General features: G+C 45.5%; 1 protein-coding gene and 1 long non-coding RNA gene across 14 annotated transcripts in view; one reads left to right on the plus strand and one right to left on the minus strand.

The window, feature by feature from the left end:
* LOC125365293 overlaps positions 1–11,242 on the plus strand; it is a 32,524-nt gene extending 21,282 nt beyond the window's left edge. Inside the window, exon 3 of the long non-coding RNA XR_007213683.1 lies at positions 11,194–11,242. This is a non-coding gene — a long non-coding RNA (uncharacterized LOC125365293). The remainder of the gene's footprint in view (positions 1–11,193) is intronic.
* Positions 1–27,262, minus strand: part of Msi2 (musashi RNA binding protein 2) — a 369,528-nt gene that overhangs the window by 113,962 nt on the left and 228,304 nt on the right. For all 13 annotated transcript variants that reach the window (XM_048365273.1, XM_048365277.1, XM_048365278.1 and 10 more), the window contains one exon: positions 10,339–10,387. In XM_048365273.1, coding sequence (XP_048221230.1) covers positions 10,339–10,387 — 49 coding nt within the window. The remainder of the gene's footprint in view (positions 1–10,338; positions 10,388–27,262) is intronic.

Raw genomic sequence — 27,262 nt, forward strand, 5'->3', positions numbered from 1 at the left:
CATGTCCTCACATACATGAACACTCATTTATTTTTTCCCTCTGTCCTTATGGTTTGTTTTTGTAAAATCTTATTTGCCTAAATAGCTAAGTTTAATGAACCAACTGGAAAAAAACAAACGCACTAGGTACTATGGTTTACACTGATGAGATTTTGACAACTCCTAACTGTTCTGGTTCCTCTTTGACTTCTGAAGAAATGACTAAAACTGTGTGTGTGTGTGTGTGTGTGTGTGTGTGTGTGTGTGTGTGTGAACATCCCAAGGTCAATTTTGGAGGTCTTTGGCTACACAGATGTGGGCAAGGCATGAACCACATCAGGATTTGGGGCTGTGGTCTCAGTTACAGAAGTATTTTCTCTAATTTCTCTGGTACATGATTTTGCTGAGGGAGGAGAAATGGGTTGGAAGGCATATAGAAAGCAGCCTGTGTGGGGCCACTAGGACTGCGAGTTATTGGAGAACAAGCAGGTATATCCTGTAGAAAACACTGCTTTGCTCTAGAGCTGCTCTAACAGATTGGGGGTGGGGATGGGGGAGAGGAGTGTTGAAAGCAACAGAAATTCATTTGGTCTTGGTTTGTAAACGGCAAGTCTGAAATCCAGGTGCTGGCAGAGCTGTACCCTCTTTAGGTTCTGGGGAGGATTCTGTTTATGTTGTCTGCTACTTCCAGCATTACTTGGCTTACAGCCCTATCACTGCCTCTGCCTCTGCTTCTGAGGAAATGTGTGTGTCTTCTTTATGTGTCTTTCTGCACATGTTCTTCCTTATAGGCAACCTCCAAAGACATATATCTATTTCCAAAGATGATTACACTCTCAGTATGAGGGTGGAGGGCTTCAACAAATATTTTCAAGGACCCAGCTCAACCCACAGTACCTTCCAGTGTAGAAAACCCCACAGCATCTGTCAATTGCTTCTCTTTTTTTTTTTTGGGGGGGGCCAGTCCTGGGCCTTGGACTCAGGGCCTGAGCACTGTCCCTGGCTTCTTCCCGCTCAAGGCTAGCACTCTGCCACTTGAGCCACAGCGCCGCTTCTGGCCGTTTTCTGTATATGTGGTGCTGGGGAATTGAACCTAGGGCCTCGTGTATCCGAGGCAGGCACTCTTGCCACTAGGCTATATCCCCAGCCCGCTTCTCTTTTTTTGGTGGAAAAGTTTTATAACATATGCATGTCAATTGCTTCCTGAGAGCTGATACTGTTTCTAGTTAGCAAGCCTCAGCCTATATTTCTGGTCACAATGCTATTAACAAAATAGCAATAGTTAATAGTAGGATAATAATATAGACAGTCTCCTAGACATTGGGATGCTTCACAAATATTATGTTATTTAAACCTCACAGGTCCAGCGTTAATAATCCCATTTAACAGATGGGAAAAGTGAGGTTCAGAGAAGGTTAGAACTTATCCAGAGTCACACAGCTGTGTGTGGAACCTGAACCCAGGAGTGACACTAGCCTAAACTGCTGGTCATTTCCCCAGCTTCATTCACTGGATGTGTGAACTCTTCTCTAAAGTTATAGACAAGGACCCAGAGGAAGACTGTATACTTCCCTCATGCTACAAGAGCCAACTATGTTTACTAACCATAACTTGGGTTTAAAAAAATGCTTTTACCTTTTCTTCCTCCTTTAATTACAAAGTACTCTGAACTCTGGGACGGGGTCATCCTGTTCTGACCTCTCTCCTCTGGTGTTGGATGAAATGGAGCAAACAGGCAGGTGGGAGACAGACTGCTATTCTAATAATAGCACATTGTCTTGTCTGAGAAGAGCAGAAACTATGCAGAAAATCCTCATCTATCCATCCGGTCTCTCTGTATATGGAAAGAACAAGACAGAGGCGACTTGGAGGTGAAGAAGTCTCAGCTACACACAATCAAGCCTGCTGCTCCGGGTCGCCTTGGTCTCCAGGGAGGCCAGGCATGTCCTTCATGCTATACACAGTGTCAGAGACACCACAGGATGCACGAGCTCTGCAGCCACATGCAACCTGAAAAATATGTGCACAGATGCTAGGGACGTAGATGTGACAACAGTTATGGTGTCAAGGTGCTGGGACAAGGACCCAGAAAAATATATTTTTTTCTTTTGAAATTTCGCTTGCATGTTCATAAGTCACCACACTGAGGATTCAAACTGGAATGGAATTTAAAAGCTTATGTAATAAAAGTAAATGTTTGAATGGGTAATAAACACACATGGGACAAAAACTCAAAAGGTAAATCAGACTATCAAAAAAAAAAAAAAAAGTTCCCCTTACCTCCATCTCTCCCTCTCTGGTCACAATCTTCTCAGAAGCAGACAATCACTTATTATACATTTGTGTACAAGTACATTTGTATCTATGGATGCATATATACTTGTACATAAAAAATATCTGCGTGTTTATTATGGCCAGAGATGCTTCCTAACCTTCTCTTATTAAATGCTGCAATCCTCAGGTTAACCCAATGTCTTCTTACTTGACAGATAAGGAATCTGTGTCACAGAGAAGTTAAGGAGCTAGCCCAAGGTCACACAGCTATTATGTCACAGAGCTTAAGATTCCAACTGTCTGGATCCGTAGTCAGGTGTTCTTAACCACTGTGTCACTGTGACTATTTCCAGTGTCTGTGGCAAGCCTTGTAGAAATACTTCATGCACATGCTAGCATGTGTTGTATGCAAAGGGATACAAAGACTAGGGCCTCTCCCAAGTTCCATACACATTTTTGTTTGCCTAAAGACATGAAACTAGCCAGGTGCCAGTGGATCATGCCTACCACCCTAGCTACTCAGGAGGCTAAGATCTAAGGATCATGGTTCAAAGCTAGCCTACGCAGGAAAGTCTGTGAGACTCATCTCCAATTAACCATCAAAAAAAGCCAGAGGTAGAGCTGTGACTCAAGTGGTAAAGCACCAGACTTGAGTGAAAAAACTGAGGAACAGTGCCCAGGCCCTGAGTTCAAGCCCAGTACCAGCACACACACATGCACATGCACGTGCACATGTGTGCGCGCACACATTCCGCCCCCACCTCCAGAAATAAAATGGATGATATTTTGTTTTGTTTTTGTGGGCAGGGAAAGAAACGGTAGCTGAACACCAGGATCTCCTCCTGAGCAAGTGACCATCTCGCCTCCATAGGGAACACAGCCAGCTCCATTCTGGTCCTCTGCAGATCACTGAGCCCATGAAGAAGCTAAGGTTTTAATCCAAGGACAGCCACTTCAAAAGCTTAGGCTCTTTCTGGTTCTGGCACATGAGCAGACATAGAGATACAGATGGTCTGGCGTCTGCCCTCTGACCCACAAGGTTCCAACAGCGGCAACAAGTCCTGAGCCATACAATCCTCAGAGTTCCTCTGGGAACCCCAAGTCCATAGGGAAGTAGCTGTCCACGACTTTCGGAGACCTCTGACCTAGCCCTTCATGACCCCAGCAGCTCTAAAGGGTGCCAAGAAAGAGAGTGCTTTAATCAAGTCACCAAGCAGAGGCCTCTTTCCCCTTTGGGCCTCTGTATTCTGCCCTCACCCAGCTCTCAGAGCACTAGTGAGACTCACAGCCTGCGCGCCTCTATGGGAACAAGAGGCAACAAAGGGCTCATTGTCCCCCTTCACAAAAACCCACTTCTGGGTCAGTGAAATTCTGACCCTGGGCCCACTCCTTTCTCTTGCTTCCAAGGGCCATGGCCAGGGGAAGGCAGGAAGGCCATTAGCTCACCACCCTTTTGGTGCTAGGGCTTTTATTCCAAAGGAAAGAAGTTTACGATTTATACTCAGGCAAAAGAAAACTGGGCTCCCTCAGGAAGCGAGCTCCCCCTCATCCCTCATCCCCCAGATCTGCAGGCTCTCCTGGTTCCCTGGCTCAGGCCTGTTGCTAGGCACAGGAGTGGTTTTGTAGGATTTTGTGTCTCCAAAGCAAAGCAGGTGAACAGAACCTGAGCCGCTGTGTTGATTAATATCGCAAGAGACAGCACCGGAATGGGTGCTTCCGGAATTGAGTTAGCTCAGGGGAAGGGGAAAAAAAAATTAAAGCACACTCCTCGCTTTCCTGTCAGAAATAAAATTAAGGTCTTGGATCGATGTCGCCAGTACTGGGGCATCTACAGGAATCTCTAATGGCCTCCTTTACATGTTTTCAAATTCATGTTCCCCTTCAACCCTGCCCTTTTAATTGGTTATTTGCGAGGTCATGTTTGCACCAATTTCTCAGGAAGGCTAATCGTGTTTATTTAACGAGAAGATAAAATGCACAGACAGCTCTGGAGCTGGATTCTGAATGAGGACTCAGGGTGGGGGGCTGTGTCTCCTGCCCCACCTTCTCCCTTACCCTCACTATTGCAAAGTTGTGGGATAAGAGAGAAGCTCTATTGGTGGGGGGGGGGGTGTCTTATGGTAGAGAACACAGCACCCTACCCCCTTTTTTCAAATGCACTCAGCTGAATCCATGGAACCTTGGGGTCTGAGAATCTAGGAGAGAGAAATGGATATCCATTTATTGTTGGACTCCAGAACTCTTCCTCATTCTAACCAAAGTGTGCCCAGCTTGTAGTCTGCACACAACACTGTCGTCAGAATCTCTTCCAGTGCCCCAAGTCACCACTGCTCCTGTCCTCGAAGATCTCCTGTCAATCAATGTCTGACTGCAGGAAGCTTGGTCAGGCTGGGTTTCTACCCCATTCTAACCACTCTTTCTTAAATTCCTGGTGTGGTTAATTCCTTACCTAAATAGTTACCCCATACCGATAAGGACTCATCCAGGCTCTCTAATCCCATCAAAACCCTGTGCTTGCTTAAGATGCCAACCAGAAACTACAACTACACTGACGGCTCTGTAAGGCCAAGACCCTCTGCAGGGGGTAGTCTGTGACACATAGTCGCAGATGCTTTCTTATCAATTGGATTCCAATTCAGGTGCAGAATTAGGATCAAGACTAATAACAATTGGCCACTGGTTTACAGGTTTTCAATAAACCTGTTTACATATCTCAGACATGGGGCAGGATTTGACGGATACTTAGCACTATGGGATGCAGTCCTGAGAAATATTACTGGCATAATTCTAGTAGGCAGACCAGCAACAAACCTCACTGATTCCAATGGTGGGCACCCTGGACACTGGTAGGTTTCAGGGTGACTTATCATGTCAGAACCAGTGTCACAAGCAGCGGAGACTAGCTATCCTAATCATGCTTTCTAGCTCTCCCCAGTCACCCTCTTGGGTGTACCCTCTGTCAAACAACACCCTTCTTCTAACCCACAAAGTCCCATTTCAGCTTGTAAATGCCAGTTTTTACCTCAGGTAAGTAAAATCAGATATTACAATATTCTCATCAGGAAAAACACTTACATTGTCCTTGACATTCCACAAATGAAGCAATGCTTTCATAACTGGTGGCAAGGGGTAGGATGGGTTGGGGTATTGGTAGGGGTGTCTCTATATAACCTAGGCTGGTTTTAAACTCTTGATCCTCCAGCATCAGCCTCCCAATGCTGGGATTATAGGTATATACCACCATATACAGTTTAAAACAAACAAGAACAATTTAATTTATGCCTCTGTGAAAATCTTTTTACATGCCTTCTCTGTTTTTTACAAACAGGCACCAATAAGCTAATAATTAGTGAGATGCTCAATCATCTTTATATGGTGTTACTAATCCTGACTTCAGAGGTCAATTTCAAAAGTGAGTATCTGGCAGGTATTCAAGATATTAAGGGTTGTTTTTTCTCCTTAGAAAAGCATTATCTTCTATCACAGATTCAGTTACATCTTTCCTGGCACCATTTTAATAAGTAAACTGATTACACAAATTATGGAGACCTTAAATTTGGGCCAACGGCTTTCGGGACAGAGACTCTGAGCAAGCTTTAAGGGAGAAGCCGAGGTCTGGGCTCAGTAGCCTTGGGCCTGGAGGTGAGTCTATGAAAAGTTCCTCCCTCTAGCTGCATCTGCCCACCATGTATCTCTCCAGTGAGGAGACACAGCCATCCTGGGAAAGGACCCCACAGTTTAAGGACCTGCAGCAGAGGTACAGAGGAAAGGCCCTTTTCTTTGGAGGCTTATGGCTCTCAGGAGTGGTTCCTCTCCAAAGCCATTAGCATTACAGTTAATAAGTGACTGCTAACTGTTGGCAGAAGTCATCCATCACGCTAATCTTTATTTTTCTCTCAGTGTATGCTGTTTCTTTGCCTCTGGCAACCTTCCACAGCAAACAGGCCTGCTGGGTAATGGCAGCCACAGGGATGGCCAGGGCCAGAGACTATTCCTTCTCCAGTGGACCCTCCCCAGATGATGGCGTAAGCTTCAGAGGCTCCCCACTCATTTCCCAGTAGGCTCCCAATCACTCAGCTCTCCCCTGGAAGGGGTCCAGCAGTGCAGGGTTCAGGAACCCAGGACCTGGGGTCAGAGAGAGAAACAGGTGGATTGATCCTCATCCAGATGGCTCTGACCCACCAGAAGGAAGTAAATGTTGGACTTATTTCTGCAATCAACATGCTCACGTTCTATTTTCTCAACAAAGCTGAAGGTGTCGGGACAAGTGGAGAGAGAGCAGGGAGCTATTCCACCTTCCCTTTTCCTTCTCACTCCACAGACTCCCACCAGCAAATGAGTGACTTACAAGGACAGTGCTTGGCTGTTTCCTCCCTCCAGTGCACCCCCTCCCCTTCCTCGCCCTGGGATCAATACCTAAAGCTGAGTTTCAGATCTTGTCTTGAGTTTTACAAGGATAAAGCAACAAATTTCCCCCTGATGAATAAATCCTTTGATCAGCCCAATATTTTTCAGACCACCTCCAACAAATTTCAGCAAATGTAATGATGCTGAGAAAATTGGAAAGCCACCAGGCCCTCTCTCCTTAGCACAAATCATCTCAGGGAAGGCCATGGGATGAAGTGATGGGCAAGGCCAAGATGGCCCCCAGCTTCTACCACTAGCTCAGTTCCTTGCCAGGCTGAGGGAACCTGCTGTGCAGCATCCCTAAACTTACAGTTTCTCCATCTGGAAATGAAAGACTATCATGGTTCAGTAAAAAGGGTTGATGTGGCAAAAAACAAAACACAGAGAAGCACTCAGACTCAAAAGTCACCACTCTCCTGCTTATATGACTGCCAGCACCATGTCTTCACAGTGGCCAAGAGCCAGGGCTATAGGTCACACAGGCTGGGTTGATGTCCCAGCTCTGTTTCTACCCGTGTGTGCCTCTGGGCGGCACAGTTCACCTATGGTTACTTGCCATCAAACAGCCCCAGTAGCTGCAGGCACCCATGCTGTTCCAGCACTGGGTATGGTCAGTGCTTGGAAAGTGATGGCTGTTTCTATTTAGATGATTCATGTATATGTTTAGACAGCTATGTAGCCATGACAGCAGAGTCCAGGGTGGGAACTGTGACAGGATGCTCAGACCCCTTTCAGGATTGAGGAGCAGCCCCTGGGAATGCCTGGAGATGGTCCCTCTGGAATTCCCTCAGCAGAAAACCCTGGACAAACCAGCTTCATGAAGAGAGTGAGGGAGGTATAGAACAAGGAGAAGTAGAAGGTGGGAAGGGGGCATTACATCCAGTGATAGATCATGTAGGCAACACAGCTTCTGATCTCCCCTGGGGCTAGAGAATGGCCTTCCTATTTCTGAAGGCATCCCAGACCAGTTTTAACACAATCTCCAATCAAGAGCACTTTCTAGTCAGCTTCCTGGAAGCTCAGCCCAGTTCAGAGTTCCCAGCTCACGGATACTCCAGCTGGAGCAAATGCTTACACCTGTAATGCGTGCCCATTCCTAGCTAGCTACTCAGGAGGCTGAGCTCTGAGGACTGAAGCTCAAAGTCGGTGTGAGCAGAATAGTCCATGAGACATCAATTAACCACCAAAAAAGCCAGAAGCAGAGTATCAGCTTTGACTGAAAAAGCCAAGTGAGAGCATGAAGCCCTGTGTTCAAACCACAGTACCAGCACTAAACATCAACAACAACACACCTCCTACACACACAGTTTTTAAAGGATCTCATCTTGGAATGCCTTAGGTAAAAAACTAAGCCCAGATACACACTTTAAGCCCTGGGTTCCTCAGTGCCCATAATTTTAAAGAAAGAACCTGAGATGGTTGATGGTTGGGAAGGAAGCCCTAGTATAAGACCCATTATGAGGTAGAGTTCGAACTCAAGCCCCAAAGAAAATTCCTCCTGGCCTATTTTGAGGTGTTGGAAGGTATATTTGGCCTAAAGCTTCCACCTGTGCAGAAACAACATTGGGAATAGGAAAAAACGGGAAGGTAGATCCCAGGTTTTTCTTTTAGAAACTTCTTGGCATGCCTTCCCCTATGTTTGAAATAGGAACAACCTTGTGTCCAGCAGCAGGGTTCTGGTTAGCAGTAAGGGACAACTTATCCAGAAGTCTGACATCTTGAGTAAGAATCTACTTCTGTCAGAGCCTAGTAGTGTCGCCTCCACAAGCCTCCAGTCCTCTCAGGCTCCTCAGATGACAAAAACACCAGTCCCTAATTAGCTGTGAGGGTTGATGACAAAATGGCACAGTGGAAGGTCCTAGCACAGCAGATCAAAAACACTTCTTGCCATTGATCATCAAAAAAGGAAGTCATAGGCCTGAGGCTGGAGTTCATTCAGTGATATAGCTTATGCTTAGCAGCTAGAAGCCCTGAGTTCCATCACCAACACAAGAAGAGGAAGTAAAGAAGGGAGAGAGAGAAGGAAAAAAGAAAGGCCAACAATATTGCCTGAATGCTGCTCCAAAATCTTCCAGGATTATGAATTATAATAGTAAATAGTGGGTGCTACCTTAGATAGGCATTGCAATCCTGAAAAAACTAAATGGATGAAAATATTCTTCTTACCAAACCCTTCTCATCTGGCCACAACACATAAAGAACAGGATTTGGAATTATCAGTCTTAGGTTTGAGGCTGTGCTGTGTGGGGTTGGGGTATATAATTTACCATCCCTGAACCTGGGTTTATCACACTCACAAAATGGAAGGGACAGTCATAATGGTAACAAGAGCTAACACTGATGCATATTTGAGACTCTGCTCAGCATTCCACCCCCAACAGTCCTGGTAAGGAAGTACTACTATTATTCTCATTTCACACATGAATAAACCCAGGCCTAAAAAAGTTAGGTGCTTTCACCTAAAGTCACACAACCTTCCCCAGGGCTCATCTCTTCCCTCTACAAACACTTGCTACCCAATTCTCATTTTCCCATCTTGAGGTCGCTGTAGATGGGCACAATGACCCAGCACAATCAGGACATGCTTGTCTTCCTCCTACTCTGCCAGCCAAGACCCCCTCCCCTTTCATTCCTTTCTCCCCTTCATTCAGCCACCTTCCTCAAACAGGAAAGTTGTACAGTCGGCACTGGGTAACTGCTTCTAATCACAGGTGACAGCAAGAATGTAAACAATGAGAGAAACATCTAAACACAATCCAAGTGGCAAGGAAACACAGCTCACTGGGCTCACTATCAGCTCCCCACTGCCCTTAGGAGAATGCCCCACACCCTTTCCTGCCCCCACCTTCAGAGGTTCTGCTCATTAACACTCTGCAATTGGAACCCAGAAACCTGAAGCTCCTGGAGAACTGAAGAATGGAATGCTAAGTCATAATGTTCTTTGACTCTACTACCTCTGGGGAGGATTTTCTAGATTCTTTCTATTTTTTTTTCAAGAAAATAATAATTCTGTTTGAAGGGGTGGTCAGAACTCCCTCTGACAATCCATTCAATGCTAAGGATCCTTTCCCAAGGAGAGCTCTCAAATACATAACATTTTATAAGTCATTGCAAAAAAGGTTCTGGGACATCCATTTCTTTAACATGAATAGGACAGAAGGAACAAAAGAGAGGCTACAAATCAGTACACCTGTCCTCTACACATTCTGAGGTGCCATGAGGGACTGCCACATCTTCAACTGCTATACTCAGCAAACAAACTTAATACCAGGTTCTCTTTCTCTCTAGATTAACAGTCTACATCTAAGCCACATTCAATGGAAATTGAGAACTCAATCTTGAGTAACTGCTACAAATAATTTCCATTGCAATCACTTAGTGCTGATAGCAAAGGATTAAGAAAGTCTGGATTAGAAGTCTTATCTGAATGGGTGTGCTGAGTGTGGCTGAAACCAGTGAGAGTTCCCAAGCCAAAAAGGGATGGGGGTTTTAATGATCTGTATCTGGATTTTCCGTGCTAAGGTGGCTGTCCATTAATGGAGATCCTCAACACATGGCCACCACTTTCTGCTTGCTTTGAGATTCTTCCTGGTATCTTGGTCAGTGGGGCTGGACATGAGGAGTGACGAAGGCCAGGAGAGGGGGTACAGACAACTTTCTCATGCTGGGGCATCTTACCTCTGTGCCTGTTGGTGGTTTTATCAAACATCAGCATCGCATCCTCCACCTGTGAAATACAAAAGAGAGGCAGCTTTAGGCATTTCTACAAAATGTACACAACATTACAAATAAATAGTAGGGGTTGGGAGCAGTGGTTTCCATTATAGGTGTAATAGTGGCTCACTGAAGAAGATTTGAAAATATAAAAAATAAAAATATTGGTGAATCTTTCTACCTAGCACTACAGTTAACACATGGTATATTTTCCTTTACTATTTACTTTAAAAAGTGTCTATTTTAATATGGCTTACAGTGTACTGTACATGGAATTCCCTTCCTTCCATGCTTTAACCAGTAATGTTGAATTATTTTAAATACTGAAAACTTACTACAGCTTACTATATCATGAGATTGTTTTTCCTTTTCTCTTTTTTTTTCTTTTGGTGGGTCCTAGGGCTTGAATCCAGGGCCTGGTGCTGTTCCTGAGCTGTATCACTTGAGCCATAGCTCCCCTTCCAACTCTGGGGGTAATTAGTAATTGGAGATAAGAGTCTCACAGAATTTCTGGCTAGGGCTGGCTTTGAACCAAGATCCTCAGATCTCAGCCTCCTGAGTAGCTAGAATTATAGGTGTCACATATAGGAGCCACAGTGCCTGGGCTCTTTCTTTCTTTTTTGTGGTACTGGTGTTTGAACTCAGGGTCTTGTACTTGCTCAACTTACTTACTATTTGGGTTCTATCCCTTGAGGACTCCAGCCTTGCTCTCTGCTGGTTATTTTGGAGACAGGGTCCCAAAGGCTTTTCTGCATAAACTTTTCAAACTGTGATCTTCTAAATCTCAGAATTTTGAGTAGCAAGAAAAATAGGCCTGAGGGGCTGGGGATATGGCCTAGTGGCAAGAGTGCTTGCCTCATATACATGAGGCCCTGGGTTCAATTCCCCAGCACCACATATACAGAAAACGGCCAGGAGTGGCTCTGTGGCTCAAGTGGTAGAGGGCTAGCCTTGAGCAAAAAGAAGCCAGGGACAGTGCTCAGGCCCTGAGTCCAAGCCCCAGGACTGGCCAAAAAAAAAAAAAAAGAAAAGAAATACAGGCCTGAGCCACCTGCACCCTGCTATGAATACGATCCTGATCACTGCCATGATTTCACAGAGCAAGGAGGTTAGTTATTTCATTCTGATGGTTCTTTACACTGTTTCCAGCTACCAATGAGACTTCAACTTAACTGTTTTTGGACAAACTATGCTCCCTAAAATTCATATAACTGAAATCCTGACAACCCCCAGTACTGTGTACATGAATATATTTGTTTATGTATTTTTTGTTGTTGGTCATGGGGCTTGAACTCAGGGACTGGATGCTGTCCCTAAGATCATTTGCTCAAGGTTACTGCTCTACCACTTTGAACCACAGCATCACTTTCAGTTTTTGAGTGGTTAATTGGAGATAAGAGTTTCACAGGGGCTTTTCTGTCCAGGCTGGCTGGCTTCGAACCATGATCCTTAGATCTCAGCCTCCTGATATATGACTGTATTTTGGAGGGAGGTAATTAAGAAATCAACCCTAACATAATGAATTCTACCTTCCAGAATTAGGAAAAAATAAACTTCTGTTGTTGGAACCATTCTGTGGTATTTATTATGGCAGACATAGCAAACAAATGTACTCATGCTAGGACCTTTGCAAAACCAACAAAGAGAAGAAAATACCAAGGACAATTTCAGTTTTCCCTGAAAACTGCAATCATTTTGGAGGTTTCTAGTATCCTGCAACCATTTTGGAAGTTCTAACAATAAGATTTCAGGAGTGTCAACTTGATTGGCAAGTAGATTTCAAGAAACTCAATACTTAATGAACCAGAACTGACCTCAGAATCCGCTGTTTTTGTTTTAAGTCAAATTCTTTATTCCACACATCTATTTAGCCTAGGTGATTGTCTTAACTAATGAGCTGCTGACCTAGAGAGAGTACCTGGTCTGCTCTTGTGAGCACCTTGCTCTCTTTATTCATTTTGTACTCAAGACTGGTAGCAGAAACACAACACAACTTATGTATTTGTGGGTGGAAAAGTATCAGTCAGAAGGCTCTGTACTGGGAGCATTTTCTCCTGTGTGGATGTAACTAGGAAGGGCCCAGCACCATTGATTTGTGCTCAAAAGCTCATAAATGAGCCTGGGGGCTTGAGTGAAGCCAGCTGAGAAAAGGAATCACAGGCTATTCATTCTTCACTCCTCCCAGACTGGGAGCTGAAACTTAGGAGAGGACAGGAGGAGAAACAAGAAAACAAGGTTTAAAATGGTGCCTCCAGACAAATCAAATCTATTTTTCTAGATGCTATCAGATATAATGTAGAGAAGAGCAAAAAGTCCATGTAAGGATGGAAGAGAGGGTAGGCAAGGCAGTCACAAACCTTGAAGGGACTTGGCCTAGCTCAAAAACTCCTGGAGACAGGGCCCCCTTTTGTTGCTGAGCAACCAAGCCTGAACAAACAAGCTCCTCCTGAGGCCTTCCCCTTCTGGTCCTCACTCCTGCAGTCATGTGCAGGGAGTGGGGGGAAGAGAGAGAATGGCCTTGCCTGGTAACCCCTCCCGACAGTCAGGGTGCTGTCTTCACTCTCTCAGGCACCAGCTGGCAGGAGCAGGCACTGATAGTTTGCAGATTACTTGAGCAGGTTCCTTCCCCCAGCCCCTCCCAGATGCCCATCCCTGGCAGGCTTGAAGAGCCCCCAGGCACCTGCTGAGGCCATATATACAACAGCCGTTCTGCCTCCTATGCACCACTCAAGCAAAACCGCCATAAGATCAACCGGTGTGTTTGCACACAGAGCAGTCACACTAGAGCATATGGCAACTCAGACTTAGACCCTGGGATGAGATATGAATCCTGATGCCCAGGGTGCATGTGTGCGTGTACGTGTGTGTGTGTGTGTGTGTGTGTGTGTGTGTGTGTGTGTGTGTTGGGGAGGTGAGACCTGCTGGGACAGTGAAGGTAAATGTGACATCTGCTTCTTCACACCCATCTCCATGTTCTCTGAATGAATGCCAAGTCCTTATTTTGAGCTGAAAATGCCTAACAGTAAGGAAAACAGCTTCCCTTCTGTGTTGGCCATGTTTTGGTACTGAGACTCAGATCCCCTTAGGAAATACTTTGAATTTTTTTAACAACCAAAAAAAATGCATTTTCCAAACCCTTTTTCAGCCGTGCGTAATTGGCTGCTTTCTTACAAAGCCTCCAACACTCACTCTATCCTGGTGATCATGGGGGAGGATCACTGTGTGTTTAGGGTACAACTATTGTCCTAAAGAATAGAGAGCTCTTTCCTCTGTAGTCCAGCTGTACTATGGGACTTGCAAAGACCTCCTGAATAGATAGTGTCAGGGCAAAAGAAAAAAAAATTCTATTAACACTTTACAAAATGCAACATCTAAGAAGTAGCTAGAGAGGAAAGAGAAAAGGGAAAAAAATCAATATGGATAAGTCCCAGTGCTGGTGGGGTGAAAACTTTTCAGTGGCTGCAAAACACTTATTAATTCAGAGAAGCCATCAATGCGATGGAAATCTGGCAGAACAGCAAGAGCTGAAACTAGGAGAATTTGAATATACAAAGACTGAATAGAATGAAAAACACGGGCCTCACATACGGGCCTGTTTCTCACGGTTCTGTGTGAATCAAACAGAAGCAGCTTGTGTGAGTCTCCATTAAGGGGAAAACTGGGCACAGTTGAGGTAACTGGGATCAGCCCTGGAGCCAGCAAACCCATAAGGATCTCAGCCGCTCTATGTTTCACATGAGTGCACACGCAAACACCCTTGTGAAACCCAGTAAATGCATTGGCCGAACAGAGTTACCAACATTAACACACAGGCCAGCTCTCTCTCAAGGTCTAGAATAGCACAGAGGGGTAGGAGGGTAGCAAACACCATTAACTTGTTAAATACTCCCAGAGAAAACTCCCTGTGGTTAACACAGGCATTTAGTTTGCATCCACACTGTTTACACATTGCCACCTTATAGGTTGCAGTGTACCAGGTGTGGCACCAGTAGGCCTAGTGGTCTTCTAAGGATGAGAAGAGGACAGAGGCTGTCTGAACCTCAACCTGCTTTGTCCCACAGGAGCCTGGTTTTCTGGAGAGAAAGAGCTTAATCCAACCTTGAGAAATGCCTTATAACAATGAGCAAGGCAGAATGACAAGGAGCCCTGGTGTCCTTAACAGTGTCTTCCAGTGTCAAATATCTTTCAGGTGAGTGGCTGGGAAAGGGATGCTCTGGTCTTTGCCCTGACACCAGCAGAGCCTGAGGCACCTGAGTATTTCAGTCTCTGGCAAAGTATGGACTAGGCTGTAGCACAGTAGGGAGAGAGTCAAGGGTAGGAGGATCTATACTCCTAGTCTCTGGGCCCCTGCTGTTGGGAAAGGCTTCTCAATATCATCCATACCAGAGTAACCCAGCCAAGCCATACATCTCCTCCCCTTCTCTACCCCTCAGTATCCAGTTCAATAGCACTTGTGGTTCCAACTGGCTCCCAGGTGCTGCTAATGCAGCTGGTGGATGGTGGCACCTTCTTTCCCTGCTCCACTCTAAAGAGTGAAAAACAATACAAAACTTAAAGACTCTAGATGGAGTTTGCTCCCTCTAACATGCATCTGCTCTTCAACATACAGAACAAAATCTCTCTTCTGGATGACCCACTATAGTGTTGCAGTGTGGTGATCTCTCTTCTGTTCCTCACTTCTCTTGGATGTTTACATTCTAACATCATAAAAATGATGGTGGAGCTGGGTACAAGATACTCACACTTATGATCCTAGATATTCAAGGAGGCTGAAACCTGAGGATCATGGTTTGAAGCTATCCTGGGCAGGAAAGTTTGTGAGAATTTCATCTCCAGTTAACCAGCAAAAGTTGGAAGTGGAGCTTTGGTTCAAGTGGTAGAGCTCCAGCCTTGAGTCAAAAAAGCTAAGGGATGGAGCTTAGGCCCTGAATTCAAGCTCTAACACACACACACACACACAGGCCCTGAATTCAAGCTCCAATACACACACACACACACACGGTAGGATCCATGAAGGAACGACAAGAAAGCCAACCTGCCCCTGCACCCAAGGCAGATTTCACATTCCACTTTGACAATCAACTTTCCTTGTAACAGATAAATTCCTGTAATTGTCTGTGCCATGCAGCTGATCTTGATTAGGAAATTGAGCTAATGGCAATTGTATTTCCTTTTATTCAACCTGTATTTATTAGGCATTCCTTACTTACAAAGTATCAACCTAAGTACAAATAAGAGGCAAATCACATTCTCTCCCCATCCCTTGCATCTGGACTTAACGTATGGTGGTCATAAAATGAGGTGGAGAGAATAGAGTGGCTCATGGGGCCTAGCCTTGATAAAGATTTGCTTGCTTCTGCATGTCTTCTCTTGGGACTGTGCCATCGCCATGAGAAGGGCATGCCTGGGCTGGCCTACTGACATATGCGGGGGGGGGGGGGAGCAAAGTTCACCCCCCATTTGTCCTGAGGCCAACCTAGATCAGCTGAGAGCTAGCTATCCCCCAAAACATGCAAGCAAGGCCAGCCAAGTTTAGCAGAACCATTCCTAGTATCCTCCAGACAGGTGAAATAAACAATTATTGTCTTTCACTGAGGTCCTGGGATTTACTGCAAAGCATATTTGTGGCTACTAATTACTTGTTTGGGGCCTGTGCTGGGGCTTGGAACTCAAGACCTGGGTGCTGCCCTCTGGGTTTTCCCTTAAGGTTACAGTCTACCACCCTGAGCCACAGCTCCACTTCTAACTTTCTTCCCCCCCCCCCTTTTTTTAAAAATAGTTAATTAGAGTTAAGAGTCTCACAGACTTTCTGCCCAGGCTGACTTCCAACCATGATCCTTAGATCTCAGCCTCTTTAGTAGCTAGGACTAGAGTTGTAGCCACTGGTGTCCAGTAACAGATCCTTTTCCTTTGGTGTCCAGTAACAGATCCTTTTCCTTTCTTTCCTCTTCTTTTTTTTTTTTAACATCAAGATACACTGTATTCACAAACTGTTTTGTTAAATGGTAGCCCCATTGTATAATTACTTAAATAATAAAAAGAAAAAAAAACCTGTTCAAAGGGAGGGGAAAAGATCTTGCATGACACCAAAGATTAAACAAAAGCAAAAAAAAAAAAAAACAAAAACAAAAAAACGCAGGGGAGGGAGAAGAGAAAGTGCTGAATAGTGGGCTGGACAGTAAATTATCAGGTTCTACACTCTAAAAGGAACCTTCCAAATAGGACAAAGAGCTAGGGTGTAGAAGATCTCTAAATCTTACCTTAGCAGTAAGGTTGAAGACAGAAATCCTAGAAAAGCCAAGAGAAATTGGCAACCACATTCCTCACTAAATGAGCACCATGAAAAATCAGGAATAATTACCACTCAAGTCAGTGGGTGATGCCTCTCTAATCCTAATTCATTTAATGAATGAGCGAACCCTCTTTCGCATGAGTCAAAAGACTTATTGGGAGCCAGACATTCTTGCTGGATGATTTTGGAAGTAGCCAGATGGTGTTGATCGTATCCAGAGGTTAAGAATACAGCCAGCCCAGCTCCTGTGCGGGCTCAACAGGAAATCTTTAAAGTCACAATGCAATGAAGCTTGTAGAAATGAAGGTCAAAAATTCTATTTGCCCAGTTGGTCAGCTGCCGACTACGACTCTAGAGTGTGTTCTCCTAGATCTGCCTCTTCTGGTCCGAGCTGTGCAGTATTGGTTTTCCAAGCATAGAGGTGAATGAAGGCGAGCTGACTAGAGGACGCAGAAAACTTGTTCCCAGAAGAGGCTAAAGAGGAAAGAGCTGGGGACAATGACTCAGCAAGTGCCAGGAGCAGCTTGATCAAGGCAAGCTGTGCTGGGCAGAGCCTGTTGAGGGTGCTCAAGTTCCTATCCCACCCTACCCTGCACCTCAGGGAGGAAGGCATCGCCTCACTCCTCCAGTGGAGCCATCTGTGAAAGGAGAAAACTGTATGAGATGGTCTCTAAAATTCCCTTGCAAGGATGTTGCCCAGAGTGGAAGAAATGGGCCCAGAAGCTGTTGAGGCAACATCTGGGAGCACTGAGCTCTCTACCGGTCCTTTGCCAGCTCGGTTCTGTGAGGCTGTTCCAGAGCTTTGCTGTGGTCAACATTTGTCCTAAGAAATTTCCTATTCCTCCAGGGATGCAAATACACCCACATTCCATCCATATCAAGAACAAAGCAGGAAATGGCACTTCAAATGGACCTAAAATCATCTGGCCAGCTACAAGGAGGGAAAGGAGAGGGAAGAGGAGAAAACAGGCTCTTTCCAACACCCCCAGAACATATGCCCTTGAATTTTGCTTCCTGCTCCCACTCAAACGCTTCAAGTGTTAGTTTAAATAAACACCCTCAAATGTTGACCATGATGTTTAGTGCGTAGGGCTTATAGGCCTTATTATGTATGCTCCATGAACTCCAGGCATTAATGCTGCAGAGCAGACAGCTGTTTGATGTGGCGGGACCACCCAAGACACAGGTGCTGAAGCCTCTGCACTGTCAACAGCCACGGGCTGCTTTATTTCAGAACACAGGAAGACCAGTTCTTTACTCTTACCCTGCCGGCTTAGTCTCAGACAAAATCAGCTCCTGGTATAAGGCTTGCTTAGTGGTGTCCAGTCTTTTGAAATAGGGCTTTCCAGTGTGTCAGCTTCACCAAGGGCAGGGTGGGTCTCTTTGTGCACTATCCAAAAGGCAGAATGGAGAGAAGCAGTGGCCAGAAAATCCCACTAGTTCATGCTGAACTCTAGGTCAGTGTCTTCAGCCTGATCTGTCTCCAGAAGCACCTTAGGAGCTATCAAAACACCTGCTGCCTAGGTTGCCCCCAGCCTTTTAAATTGTCACTATGGATGAGACCCTGAAGAGGATCTTTTCAAATTCTCCAGTGATCCAGGTGTCACCAAGGCAGAAAACCAGCTATAAATGGCCAATGCAGCCAATGGGACATATGTATTGATGGATGCACCCAACAATAAAAGGCCCACATTGATAGACCTTTGGCCACTTATAAATAGAATGCTAGAAGTGAGGATCAGCCCAGCTCTCTGTTTCTTTTCCCATTGCCACCAATATTTCCCTGGGGACTATAATAGGTGTGTGTGTATGTGTGTGTGTGTGTGTGTGTGTGTGTGTGTGTATACACATACTAGTGCTTGAACTCAAGGCCTTTGGCTCTCATTTTTTCCACTCAAGGCTGGTGCTCTACCATACACTTTCAATATTTTTTTTGTGCCAGTCCTGGGCCTTGGACTCAGAGGGCCTGAGCACTGTCCCTGGCTTCTTTTTGCTCAAGGCTAGCACTCTTGCACTTGAGCCACAGTGCCACTTCTGGCCGTTTTCTATATATGTGGTACTGGGGAACTGAACCCAGGGCTTCATGTATACAAGGCAAGCACTCTTGCCACTAGGCCATGTTCCCAGCCCACACCTTCAATTCTCTGAGCCTTAGTTTCCTTACTGGTTGTTGGAGAACTGCCAGAGGCTGGGTCCAGAAGCCCAAGTCTCACCTGCCAGTCCCTGATTTCCTGCCATCTCTTGCTCTGCTTCCCCTGATAGCAGGCAGCTTCTCAAACAGCTCAGCTCTGGAGCAATGGAGGCACACTTAAGAGTTCTGTCCTAGTTGCTGCCCTTGATACTAACCCCTTCATTTTATAAGTAAAAAAAGAAAATTTAGTTTGTAATAACTCCAAGTCTGTTTTAATTCTTACCCATTCCTTTTTTGAATAGCAAGAGGTTTACTTAGTATCTTAAAAAAAAAAAAAAGCTCTTCAAGCCTTCTATCCCCAGAATATTCTACCTCTCATCAAGCAGAATCCTTCTTTGTCAGCCCCCCCCCCCTTTTTTTTCTTACTTTCGCTGTTTTTGATTCTGGAGTGGCCAATCCACTTTCCCATTTAATAAAATCAAACCCAGTGTTTACCAGACAGCAGTTATGAATAACAAAGGGACACCTGCCTGTGGGGACTCCATATAACTCTATCGGGGAGATTTAGTTAGGCAAGACCTCCCACTAAGGGATTCTGGCTATAGGAGTACTTATCAGGCTCTTGTGATGAAATGTCTCCCCTCTCCCCAGTAATGACTGTTGTAATAGCAACCACTTACTGGAGTTTAATGGGCAATTTGCAAAGCTCATTTAATTCTTGCAGCTTGAAGGTAGATACTATCACACCCATTTTATTGGTGAGGAAATTGTGGCTTGTTGAGATTAAGTGATTTGCCTGGGATCACATAAACAGTGAAGCCAGGATTTAAAATTGGACGTGTCCTTTCCATCTCCTACCCATGCGGGTCTCAATTGTGCTCCATTTTTAAAGTCCCTAGGGTTTAGTGTAATGTCATTGTCTGTTGGATGAACCAACAAATATTGCCTTAAAAATCCTACAAAAAAAAGTTAAAGATCTGTTTAGATACCTTAGAAGATGGTGTGTCTATTGCTGTAGTGGGTTCAAGAGGGAGGGGAATGACTGAAGAGGTAAATGGATAGGAGGATTCAGTGGGCTCCTTCTTGTAGATAGGCAAATCAAAGAGCTGGAGATCACGGGTTTCCCCATAAACAGCGGGTAAGCTGATAGCAAGAACTAGAACTGCATAGGAGCCCTAGAACACAGTTATGGTTCAGCTAACAAGACTGCATTGCCCAATGAGACAAATCTCCTAGGGTTTGTAGAAAGGCTTAAGTGGTAGCCAGAAGTGCCTGATTTGGAATAGATTCATCATAACAGACGCTGGCCTTATTCCCTGCCCCTCACACATACACACAGACACACCCAGTGCTGTGTTTTCTCTCTAAGTGGGTCACAACAAGGGAAGCCACTACAGGATCAGCATGTCCTTGGGAGAGCAGTCCCAAGAGGCCCTGTCTCAAACACAACAGAGAAGCAAGAATCTGCCCATGGAGTTACAATTGAGGTGGAGCTGGATGTTAGGAGTGTAGACAAAGCCCTGGGCTCTGGTCTAACCCTGGGGAAGTGGGGCAGGAGGCTGTCTCTGATCCTCTCACTTATCTAAGCCTGGGCTTTGACAGGAGGGGCCCAAAGAAGGGAAGTGGTAGGAAGGGGCCACAGAGAGGGGGCACTGGGCGAGACTGGGCACGAGCTATTTGAGAAGCAGCAGTTGGATCCGGCAGCCTGACAGCTGTCACATGGAAATGGCATCTGGCCTAATGGCCTCTTGTGTGAGGCTCCTTCGAGTGGCGGCTGCTGTGCTCTGGAAATCCAGGGCCCATTTCAGTGCTGGTTGCTGGTGCGTGTGTGCGTGCATGCATGCAAGTGTGCTCTGGGGGAGGGGAGTGGCAAGCAGGCTGCCTAGTGCTCCTTTTTCCCCACTCCAACCTCTCCCATCAGGCCTCACCTACCGTGAAAAAGGCCCAAACCTGCCAGCTCCAGAGGAGAGAGGAAAATCATTAGGGGAGCACTGATGTGCCGTAACACTCTCTTGCATTCCCATTAAACAAATACTAAACTGCTAATTGCCAAAATAGATCTCCACGACTCTGACCGAACAGGGAAAGGGTTTATAATTACCAAGTGTGAAAATGCACAGCCTGTAAATAACCACCTCATCTGTCCTAATACGGGCTGATATTGATGGGCATGAAATAAACATCAGGACCAAATGGAAAAATCATCCACATCTCCTGTGGCCAATGCAATCTCGGATGGTGACAAGCGTGGCTGCAGCCATCCGCCTAGGGAGCTGGGGAGAAGGGGAGAGGAGCTGTGTGGTTTGGAAAGCACAGGTTCTAATTCCAATGTCAATCCCTCGGGCCATGTGTGGCTTCTTTTCTCTGTGTAGAACAGGGAAGTAAAGGATATAGCTTGACGGAGGGGTGGAAGGAGGCTTGACTGCATCTCAAGAGGATCAGGGACCTGGGCAGGGGACTTCTAATTCCTTCTATTCTGTCCCTTTAGATGGACTGGGGTGGATGAAGAATGAGGGAGCGGAAGAGCCCAGCCAAGGTGACAGATTTATTCATTAAACCAGTATTTGCTGAGGCGCCTCTATCTGTCCAAAACTGAATTGATCACAGAGCACAAATGCAAAGAACGTGGGTTTAGAATGACCCCTGGAGCTTTGTTACCCCCATGCCTCCATGCCCCCTGCTATCCCTTTCTGCTACCTGAACATTAGGAGAGACAGACTATTGCCCAAAGGATGCAGGTCATGGATGCTGCAGGACTCCTAGGCCCCAGGCTCCTCTCTCTCCTTCAGCCTATGATTTTGATGAACTCAGCCAGGTGAATGCCAGTGACTAGAGAAGAAGCTGCATCTGTCTCCGCATCACAGGCTGGGGAGTTAGAAGTGACCTAGAGGTTACCATTGCACTTCCCACCTGCTGTAGGAATCCATTCTCCAAGGCTCCTCTGAGTCCTTTCTGGCACTTCAAAGACTCTGAGACACCCCCACCTCCACCCCCACCCCCTAACTGCTCAGGTCCAAATTCAGCAGCAGTAGCACTTAGATGCCAGAAATAGCAGCTTCCTCTATTCTAAAGCCCAATTTTGGCAGGAGGTAGAATTTTGTGAACTGTAGAGTATTAGGCACCTGAGTGAATGCTCACCCAAAGACTTTTCCCTGGGCTTTGAAAGGTATCCAAATTAGCTCCTGCTTCTTCCCTTGACAGCCAATCTTTCAGAGCCCTAAAGTCACCTCCATGAATGCTCGGTCAAAGTCCCCATGGGTTGCTCAGTTCAAGTCCTGACTCAAAGGAATTGTTGAAAATGAACAAAATGAAGAAAGTTATTTTTAAAAGCATTCTGTTTTATGATTTTTAAATTCCCAAAGCATTGTCAAATAATGGCTGACACAATGGTGCTGAGAACAAAGTTCAAGCACAGCTACAGGCAAAGGACTCAGTCACTTGGCAAAGTAACTTCTTTTTCAGAGGTATCATAAAATCTTTGAGGTAGAAAAAAACCAAGAAGATAGGAGTCCAGCCCCATCATTCCCCAGGAAAGCAGACAGGCCCCTGGAAATTCTATGGCTACCGGGAAAGCACCAGTAATCAAATCAAATAAAGTCAAGTTCTGGCCTCGCAAGACCTGGATTCAAGTCCCAATCAGCTGTCTCTAACTGAGCATGATCTTGGGAAGGCTCTCTCAGGCAGCTCAACTTGCTTGCACTAAAAGGAATGAAGATTTGTTTACTTTCCCCTCAGCCTTAAGGAGCAGAAATTAGTGATATAATATCCAAGAAAGCATTTGGCCAGTGGTCAGTGGCTGGTGTGGGCTACGCTTCCCAGCCCCGGCATACTTAGAGCTCACAAATATTAGCTAGACAAGGGCTGCAAAAGGAACAGATTTTGTATCGATCACCCTCCCATTCTAATATAGTAAAATCAGTATGGATGAATGACGTTTAACCTCAAAGTGCACATGGCTTTATGAACTATGCTGCTTTAGGTGTGCACAAATAAACCATATTTCAGAAGCATGGAAGGCATAGGAGAACAGACAGTGGTACATCCTATAAAGGAATGCTCCTCAAAGTAAAAGGAGAAAGAAAAAGAGAGAATCCCACCATATACCCTTAAAAACAACAACAAAAAAGTACTAACTCAAGCTGCTTCAAGACCCAACAAGCATGTTTTTCTTTCATTTATTTCTACATCAACACTCTGAAGGATAAAGATCTTTCTCATTTCAAGAGCTGTCAATTTGCTTTAGTGCTGTGTTTTTCATCTGTTTGAGGTAAAGAGGAATTACAAAGCAGGCAAATAAAATAACGCACTGCAATCTAACATATTTTGGCAATTCAAATTGGGACCAGGGAAAAGGGAAATGAAACAAGATGACAGGCCACGGTGCACACCTGTGCCGCAGCCCGCCAGCCCACCCTTGCCTTCAGCTACCTGTGCGGGTCCACAAAGCCCTCAGTCCTCTGCTGCCATCCATACTACCTATACACCATGACTCTGCGGATCATTTCTGTATGGGGGACTACTCATTCAACATTTTGGCTTTCTGAGGCAGGAAAAGGTCATTGCTACTGGCACGCTGTCAGGTGCTGTTACTTTAAATACCCCTGTGAAATAACACAGGTCTCTTTCCTGTGGGTTTCCTATCCCCCCTTCCCCCAAAGTAACAAAGATCAACTCTTTCTGTAAACCAGACTGAGAAATCCTCTATTCCCCTTCCTGAATCAGGCCTAGGGACTTCCATTACAATAGAACTCACAAATAAAGACTGGAGGACTAGGGACATGGTTCAAGTGATAGAGAGCTGGCCTGGCAAGCATAAGTTTCTGAGTTCAAGTCCTACTACCACTAAGAAAAAACTCCCACAAAAAATAGTAACAATGTGTTGCTAATTTCTTTTCATTTGAAAACAAATGGTTTCTCAACTGCTTCGTCTCTTATTTTTCTCTTTCAAGCTAGGATGCTCCCTCCCCCCTCCGCCCCTCCGCCCCTCCCCCCCTTGAGCTTGAACTCAGGGCCTAAGCACTGTCCCTGGCTTCTTTTTGCTCAAGGCTCTACTCTACCACTTGAGCCACAGCGCCACTTCTGGCTTTTTCTATATATGTGGTGCTGAGGAATCGAACCCAGGGCTTCCTGTATACAAGGCTAGCACTCTACCACTAGGCCATATTCCCAGCCCCTCAAGCTAGGATTTTCTAAGAGAAAATATGATGTTCCTGGGCTAACATGGCTCACCAGACCTCAGGACTTAGGTGGCACTTAGGAAAACTGCTCTTGGCCAGCCTACATGAGGCGTTGGAGTTAGCCAAGGGATTGTAGGAAACCCTTGGACTACCAGTTCTCCCCATTACTGCCAACTTAAAAAATCAATGACAGATGTGACAACAGTCTCGAGTAATGATCTCTGCAGAATACCACTTGTACATCAGGATGGCCAGCCTACTTCTGGTTTTAGAACAGACTCCTTGGGAAAGAAGAGTGGTGCCATCCCCTAAAAGCTGGAGGCTGATTCATGTCCCAGAGTTTCTGGTCACCAAGAAAAAATGGAGTTCCCGGAGCAGAAGCATACATGTGCTGGCTGAAGGGACCCTGATGGCACAGAGGCAGGAAGACCACTAATCCTGGGAACTTGCAGTGCCTGCGAATCCCAGGGAACAAGTCAAGGGCTACAGTGGCAGGCAACTGAAGCAGAAGGAAGTCCTGGACCAAGACAAATGGCAAAATCAGCAAGAGGCTAAAAATCTGCAGAAATAAAGCAGGTCTTGAAGGGTTCTGACTAAGCACAAGGTGGGAAGGAGGCAGTGGAAGTAATACTGCTAGGAGCCCTGAGGCTGGCAATGCCCTGGGAACTTGGAACTAAGGAAGAAGCAAAAGAAACCAGGACAATTGCAGACCAGCACAGTGGCTGAATGTTTCCTCAGAATGTACTCCAGTCCTCCTCTCCTTTCTATGAAAAATACCTAAGAAAATATCTAAGACACACACACACTCCAGACAGCTGAGGTTTCCTTCTTGCTAGCCTACTTTACTTACTTATTGGGATGCTTTGGTGAGGTTATTTTCAGACTTCCACATGAAATAGTAATACTTAGTACTTCCAATTTATCTCCTAAGCAGTTTTCAAATGTCAGGTCATTAATTCTCAGACCCCTCAAGCAGTCATGCTCTGCCCCATCTCTCGGACTGAGAAGACAAATGCAGGGTTGCCCGAGAACTTGCCTACCCATTTCTGTAGTGACTTAAGGCCATTTGACTCAGGTGTGCTTCCACCTGGCTCCCCAGGAACTGTTCTCAATAGAGATGGCAAACGGGTTAAGGCAAAAGCCCGTGGCTCTGCATCCACAAGAATTCAGAGAACCAGGCAGGTGCACACCCAGCCAGCACTCATTCTGCTCTCAGTGAACACTGGTTACTCTTGGCAGGTACCCACAACTCAGGAGTTCTGTCTTTCTTGCCCATCCTGCTGAGCTTATTGGCAAATCTATGCTGGGAGTTGCACTCTGGCATTGAGAACTAAACCATCACTTTCTGGGACAAACTGCAGACTTCATAGGAGGCCTTCGTAAGAGAAAATTTGGACCCCTACCACCGCTTCTATTCTTTGCCTAAAAAACATGCCTCTGGATGTCTTCATAGCTAGCACCAAATCTTTCAAGCTCTACTGAAGACCCTTAACTTTGGTCCTCAAATGGATTTTCCATTCATCACTCAAAAATGAGAAGTGACTGGGCTGGGAATATGGTCTAGTGGCAAGAGTGCTTGCCTCCTACACATGAAGATCTCGGTTCGATTCCCCAGCACCACATATATGGAAAACGGCCAGAAGGGGCGCTGTGGCTCAGGTGGCAGAGTGCTAGCCTTGAGCGGGAAGAAGCCAGGGACGGTGCTCAGGCCCTGAGTCCAAGGCCCAGGACTGGCCAAAAAAAAGAGAGAGAGAGAGAGAGAGAGAGAGAGAGAGAGAGAGAGAGAGAGAAGTGATGGTTCATGCTTATAGCCCCAGCTAATTAGGGAATGGAGATTGGGAGGCTCATGACTGATGCCACTGTAGACAGAAAGTTTATGAGACTCAATCTCAACCAATAAACCAGGTCTGGCGGTTCATGCTTTTAATTCCAGCTATGTAGGGATCATAGGTGAGAAGTATAGTCACAGTTTATGGCCCATGTGGTGGGAGAGCAAACAGTGCAAAATAGCTTCTCTGGCCACAGGAAGTTCTTTCCTGGAGCTTCCTGCCATAACTGCCCACAGGGGAGAAATGAGTGAGTAAGGATTTGGGTGGCTGTCCCTTTTCCCAGTCTCTGGTGCTCCCAAGTCCAGGCCCTTATAGTCTGTAGCAGCCATTTTAGAAAGGCCATTTCTGCTGCCCCTGTGATACCCAGTTGGTCTCCCTTCAACTCACCAAATACTCTGACTCTCATGTGTCGAACACATGGCAAAAATCATACAATACAACCTGTGTCTTGTTGCTTGAGGAACACACCTAGATAAATACTAACTGATCACTGTCCCCTTCAAACAACTCACCATGCAAGACCCTGTCTTTATTCACTAAGACTTGGATTTCTTTTTAGGAGGGGGGAGGGATTTCCTTCTAGTCTATTCCGAAATCATGCAAGACAACTAGTCTCACTATTTTATAGTTCTATTCCATCTGGGTCCAAAAACAACATAATCAATCTCGGCCACAAGTCATTTGGAGCTAAGGCTGGCAACAGTTTCCAAAAATCACAGCCACATTCAAAGGCCAAAGATTTATCACCAGTGAGGCTTCACAAGAAAATACCAGCATCTGAATCTGCGCTCACAGAGAACACTTTGAAACTGCTCAGAGCAAAGGTGGGCTCTCTGGAATAAGTACACAGCCTCCCACTTTGAAGAAGGGACACTGCATTTGCAGAAAGAGGCTTGGGTCCCATTTGTGGAAAACGACCCTGGTCCTAATGCTTTTAGTCACTGAGATACACAGAGAGGTAGGGATGTGGAAGGTGAAATACAAGAAAGAGAAAAAGAAGAGATTCACCCATAACCTAATACCAAATAACTAGAAGAAAAGTCACCACAAATGAGTAATTCCCCATATCATATTTTCCAAGCATCTGAATCTAAATTTTATTTTATTTTTTGGTGCCAATCCTGGGGCTTGAACTTGGGGTCTGGGTGCTGTCCCTGAGCTTTTGTGTTCAAGGCTAGTGGCCTATGGACTTTCCTGCTAGAACTGCATTTGAACTATAATCCTCACATTTCAGCCTCCTGAGTAGCTAGGATTAAAGGCATGAGCCACTGGTGCCTGGCTGGACCTGAAACTTTGACAATTACCCTATAGATACCTTTTGACTTCCACACCACTTCTGAATCTTTCTTAGATGTCAGAAAACTGCTTTAGAAATCTCAAAATTTAGATTCCTCCTTTAAAAACAACAACTAAAACCTACCAGGGTCTACCCTCAATGTCCCTAGAGCTTATGGGATGG

This window comes from Perognathus longimembris, chromosome 17 (genome assembly GCF_023159225.1).
Source record: "Perognathus longimembris pacificus isolate PPM17 chromosome 17, ASM2315922v1, whole genome shotgun sequence".
Taxonomy (NCBI): domain Eukaryota; kingdom Metazoa; phylum Chordata; class Mammalia; order Rodentia; family Heteromyidae; genus Perognathus; species Perognathus longimembris.